This window comes from Calidris pugnax, unplaced genomic scaffold (assembly GCF_001431845.1).
Source record: "Calidris pugnax isolate Ruff unplaced genomic scaffold, ASM143184v1 scaffold13, whole genome shotgun sequence".
In the NCBI taxonomy this organism is placed as follows: Eukaryota; Metazoa; Chordata; class Aves; order Charadriiformes; family Scolopacidae; genus Calidris; species Calidris pugnax.
This window is the reverse complement of record NW_015090810.1, coordinates 3,665,573-3,671,572: the sequence shown is the minus strand read 5'-3', so window position 1 is coordinate 3,671,572 and position 6,000 is coordinate 3,665,573. Positions and strand designations below refer to the sequence as shown.

Below are 6,000 nucleotides of genomic sequence, written 5' to 3'. Positions count from 1 at the left end.
ACTTGAGAATGTGAGACTTATATGTTGGTGATACTTTTATAATATGATAAATCACTGCAAGAAAAAAAAAAAAGAAATATTTTTAAAGCCACGAGGATTTTTTTTTTCCTTTTTGTCTACAGAAAGCAGCCCAAATCCCAGTGTTTCATGTATACTCTTCAGGTCATAAAAACGGCTGCTTTCAAAATGTAGATGATCCCCATATGCTTAATGAAATCACCCTTTGAAGGTCAGTAATGAATTTACATTGTTTTTTAACAATTGTAAAATTAAATTTTAGTGTCAGAAGCAGAATGAAAGTGACCTTTATTCTGAATAAAATTTTTTTTTTGGTTTTTTTTTTTTTTTTTTTTTTGTCTTCAGGTCATTTTCTGCTTCCTGGAGATGTTTGGAATTTCTTACTATGCAGCCTTTCTTTTCTTTTGCTCATGTCTTTCTAATACCAGACCTCCTTTTCCTTTTTCACACTTGCCTCCTTTTAACCTAATAACAGCTGTGTGATTGACTGTAGCATCTCCCTCACAATGAAAATGCACTCAGGATATTATTTAAATAATAGCAGAAGGGTAGACTGCCACTTCAGGTATGTTGTTCACCTTGTAAAATGCAAGCTTGCCCTGGTTTGCTGAGCAGCAATTTATGTATTTACCATGAGTTGTATTTCATCATACAAAACTTCAACTTGCAAGTTAGGTGCTGGCACTGGCACTGTATTTTTGTATGTTTGCCACAAGATCTTTAGTAGAAAGATTATTCTAGATAGGTTAAAAATAGATTTAATAGATTATTCTATTTCTTCAAGAGAATAAATTCCCTATTTGCCACATGGTGGTGCCAGAGGGTAAGTAAACCAAATGTCCGCAAATTGCTGAATGAGGTCTCCATGAGCAAGAATGTAAATTATTATGTGAGTGGCTTACAAATAATAGGCTTTTGTGGAACTTTGGTAATTGCCCCGTGGATGTTAAAAGTTAACCTTTTCAACTACGTATGTCATTTTACACATCTCCAATTAGAAGCATGATGTGAGTTTTTGTGGAAGAGGGAATTATTGTGGTGTCGATGTATGGCAGTAATGAATCTAGTTTGGAGAATAGTCTTTCATAATAAAAAAAAAAGCTTCATTAAAGTGTACTTTTAATCTAATGATAGGGAATTCATTATCAAATATTGCTATAAATGCAATGTAAGTGGAGAGGTGCTGCTACTGTTTTCACAGAGTTATTTTATTGTGCAAGTAGAATTTTTAACACCAACTGTTATTTTTAATCTACATGTGATGTTCACTGTTACTAAATTCCTATTTAAAAAAAATAAGTGAGAAAATAGGAGAATTATGTGATTCTGTTGCTAATAGTTTCACTTTGTTTTCCTTTAGAACCATAGTTTTCAGTATCTGGGGATGCAGTGTAGTTTTGTTTAGAGGTGTGTGTATCAGTAATTCATGGCAGGACTGGGTTGTGATAGTCCTGGTCTGTTGATGTGTTTTGTAATGATATTTTTATGACTGGTATGTTTACATCAATACTCGAGTAAAATCAGTTATAAAACAAATCTGGCTTTATAATGTGAATTAACTAACTCCTCTGTTCTGATGTTAAATTTGTTAGTAGCTTTGGAAGATTACTTACTTTTTTTCTTTTTGGTGATGAGAAGACAGGTAATTTGAGTGGCGTAACGTTTTGTCGAATAAAAAAAGAATTAAGGAAATATATAATGACTATGAAAATCCTGATTCAAAGCTTCAAAGGAAAGTTTCTTATGTATCATGCTTTTTTTTGCTTTTCCATTCCTGCTTATGATGATTCACAAGTTTTACACATGTACTCGGTGAGGGAAAGAAGTGCCGTCACAGAATTGGAACCATAAGCTTTATGCACAAATCTCTGGGCTTTATTTCATGGCAAGTGAACAGGCTTGAGCTTTTATTTCTGTAACTGCAATGCTAGACATTTCTAGAGTTGTTAAGAAGCTCTGTATTTTACAGTGGGTATATGCTAGGAGCGCTGGAGAAAGAAAAGCTGCTTGTGGTAGTAAAATGCATATTTTTGGGGGGAAAAAACTTGTAAATATTTATTCTGTTGTCTGCTTTTGAGGAACAGTATGGATTTTCCTGAAGCTTTATGTGATCATCTTTCAGCTGAGATAAAAAGCTGATATCAAAATAACGTTTTTGATGTTTAAAAGCAAAGTTAATCAGTAGTTATATTTCAGTTGAACATTTAAACGAACACTTCTTTTCTGTAAATTTATGCATGATCTGCTGTCAGTTGTTAAAGGAAAGATACAGCTTCAACAGTATAGAAGGCCTAAACCTTAAGAATTGAGGCTGAAGACCTGCTTTTATATATAACATACTGTTAAGTTCTGAATCTGGTATTTTATGTGTAGTCACCTGGCATGGTGTATTTGTGAAGCTGTGATAAATCCACTGTGCTGGACACATGGGATGCCACCTGCTTATCCCTGGCCTTGCTCGAGTCTGTGAGCTGTTATCGGGCAGTGCGCAGACTGCTTTCTGCTGCTGCCAGCTAAATTCCATATAGATAAGCATGGCTGTAAAGCAAATTATGAGATTAGTACTAAAATCACTTGAAAATTCTGAAAGTGGTTTCTAATGGGAGATAAAACTCAAGAGTCTCTTTCTTTCTTTTTTGTAGGTCTCTCAGAACAGAAGCATAGTCTTGTGGTGCTCCTCTGAAATATCTAATACTTGATTTCCTTCTTGTGGTTGCAGTTTGGGCACTTAAAAAACTTGTGGTTCATTTTGGAGTTTTGAACTTCATGGCAAACCATTGCAAAAGTTGGTGGCAACTTCTTGAAAATTTTGTGAAGGAACGTCAGGAAGCTCTTGCTCCACGACCCATCAGAGGGCTCGGAAGAGTCATGCTAAAGCTTGACAGTAAGGTATTTCTACTTACTTCCTTAAGCAACCTGGAAGTTTGTTTTATTCTCTGTTCACTGTTTGCTGAGACGCTTTAATTCTAAGATAAATGTCTGTCACTAATGGACATGTCTCTCATGTAAAACTATATCTGTTTTATGGTGTATTTTAAACCATGTCTCTTCTGTCACTATTCACACTTAAGTACATATTTAAACTTCGTTAAATGATTATATGCAAAGCTTGACAGAAATCACTTTTTAAGTGTTGAGTTAGCTTTAGAAGATTCCTTATCTGTGTTAAATGAAACTTCTCACGGTTCAGTCACCTTACCTGATTACAAACATTTTGAAGTTAAACTTAATGAGCTTTAATCTGTAGGATGAGATGTTCTTACTTCTGTTGTGAAAACTTAATTTAAATAGCAACTGATTTTATTCTGTAAGTCGGGCCTGAGCTAGTTCGAACACATTTGTTTATGTTGTCTGGAAGTATAGTTGTTTAACACAGTGGCATGGTGGTACAGAAGGGAGAATTCCCTCTGGAAGATAAGAATTATGTGGGATAAGGTATTTGGGAAGTGCCATAGAATAAGGCTTCTGTGCTCCCCTTCCTTCTCCCTCACTCAAAATGTGCCCACATTTACATTGCTAATTGCAGAGTTGGAGAGCTCCATAAAATTTATAAAGGCTCCTCCATTCAGAATTGTACATTTTGACTTAACCTGATAGATTATTTTGCTTGTAAAACCTATGCCAGTGTGTAAGAATGTGCTTGCTATAACTGTGTTCTTGAAGTATTCTCTGCCTTAGAAAGAAACATTGCCTCAGAGTTTCTATAACTGAAGAGCTGAACCCTGTAAGTACATTTGTCAGAGCATCTGTACCTCGACAGATCTGTCTGCAGTTTATGGCTCTGAATTCCTACAGGAAAACGAAGAGCTTAAGCCCGGATCTAATGGGTAAACGGATGTCAGAAGGTCAACAAAAGCATTAAAATGCTTTAGGAAATAAGTAACAGTGTCACAGAGGAAGAATTTGAAAAAGGAAAAGCCCAGAATACAGCTGTGAACAAGATAAAGGGAGGTTCCATACGTAGCCAGAAATATTAATGTGTTAGCATAAAAGCTTACATTATACAAAGCTTTTCATCAAAAGCTTTTATTTTATAAGTAAGAATACTCTCCAGACACGATATTGTATGTATTGTATTTCATGAGTTGTCAAATTTAGTACCCTTGTATTGTACAACTATATGACACAGTATGCTTCCTAATTCCACAGTCTTTTCTCCTTAAAGAAGGTAGGGCTTTTGTTGTAATGTGCAGCAGAACTTTCCACTCTACAGCTTAAATGTATTTAAGGTCAGTTTATATTGGTGGTGTTCTTGTCTAAGCAAAAGAACAGTGTTGACGCAACTCATTTCTCCATCTTCCCTCTCCTCCCATTTTTTAGGTGATAGTCATATTCCTTCTGAGTCTGCTGTGTGTATTAAATCAATTAAAGCTCTACTAGCCTTTATAAGAAAGACACTAGATACTCTGCATGATTCTGTTTGTGCTTATTCTACTTACGGTTCACCTGGCTTTATCATGGGTGGCTGGAATTATTCATATGTGGTCTTCCAATCCTTATCACACTAACACTTTCAGATCTTTTAACTTCTACTGGATATGCTTATTCTGTGCATTGTAGGGTCATGGATGTGTCCTATCTCTAAGACTTTGTGAAGCATTGCCGTAGAAAATTGGCAGTTGTCATTTTTATGGGGTCAGGGAAAGGAGAGGAATGAAAATGACATCCTTGCAAGTTTTTTTTTCAGAAAGGATGGACGAGCTGTATTTAAGTTGGATTACCAAACAATTTGGCTTCAGTATGCACTGTTGAAAAGGAAGTGAAAATATGCGAACACAAAATAGAAATTAATGGAGTAAATTGCTACAGCTTACCATTTGTGTATGTGAGAAAATAAGATTGAAGGATCATTTCCTTTGCAATTACATATTTAATTTTTTAACACTTTATTTGTACTTTCTTTTCCTGGGAGCTGAAGCTGCTCAGCTGTTTGTTTGTTTGTTTTTTGTATACTGAGCCATTTAGGAGGCTGAATCTCTGCATCAGGGTGTATTTGGGCTCTGAGCTAAGTACAACAAATCATTGGCAAGGTCTGTTTCACACAAATACTCATACTTGGTCTTTCTAAAGTGGTATGCCCAATTAGGAAATAGTTCAAGTTTTGAGTAAAAGGTAGTGAGGACGTGGAATACATTTTAGAGTGGCATCTCTTTTTCTCCCAAATGAAGTTTAGGAGGCTCATGTAGATGGTTGGAAAATAACCCATTGTGTGAAATTATGGGGGAGTACTGCTCATGCATGCAAATCTTTGAGCTTTTCTGATTATGTCTGTTTTTTACATAAAAGTAGTAAGAAAAGAACTGCTTTTCCTTCTTACTGCTCATCAACCTCTGGTTATCTTGGAAATGCAGACAAATTTGAATTGGAGGAAAGCTCTGACCAAGAGGAAAGAAAGTAGGGCATTGCTTTTCATTTTCTTTATAATCAGTAGCTCAAGCTGTGCCTGTATGTGCAGCCTGCTTTAAATAATGACTATGGAAATAGGATGTCCTTACTGTATTCTTTAGTCCCTTGTGGATTTGCCAAGTGGAGCCAACAGACACAGCAGTTCAGATCTGAGAGCCTTCCTGGAGGAAAGAGTAGGGAGGTTTCTGTTGTCCTGTTGTCATCCATCAAGTCATTGTACAACTTAATAGGTATGGTGTCATGCATGTTCTTATCAACCATTAAGAACTGGTAACTTGCTTCAGTGATTTTTTTTTAATTTTTTTTTTTAAAGACAACCTGTCTTTTAATATGGTGACTGTAGTTTTATTTTTATTAGAGTTTGCAAGGCAGTTCAGTGGCATAGGCAGTTGCTCAACTGCATGGACTAGACTTTTATTAATTAGAATGTGCTAGTATTTTATATGCGTACTTTCTGGTAGACCTCAGCGAATCATGTAGTTATTATATGCTTTTACTAAGCATAGCATACTAGGATTTTATATATGGAGGACTGTAATAGATAGATTGGAATTGGGTAAAGTCAGGGTTTGGTTC

At 35.6% G+C, this 6,000-nt stretch overlaps 1 protein-coding gene across 3 annotated transcripts in view; it reads left to right on the top strand.

The window, feature by feature from the left end:
- TMEM245 (transmembrane protein 245) overlaps positions 1 to 6,000 on the top strand; it is an 84,312-nt gene that overhangs the window by 20,529 nt on the left and 57,783 nt on the right. For all 3 annotated transcript variants that reach the window (XM_014938630.1, XM_014938629.1, XM_014938628.1), the window contains one exon: positions 2,738 to 2,907. In XM_014938630.1, the coding sequence (XP_014794116.1) occupies positions 2,738 to 2,907 (170 nt within the window). The remainder of the gene's footprint in view (positions 1 to 2,737; positions 2,908 to 6,000) is intronic.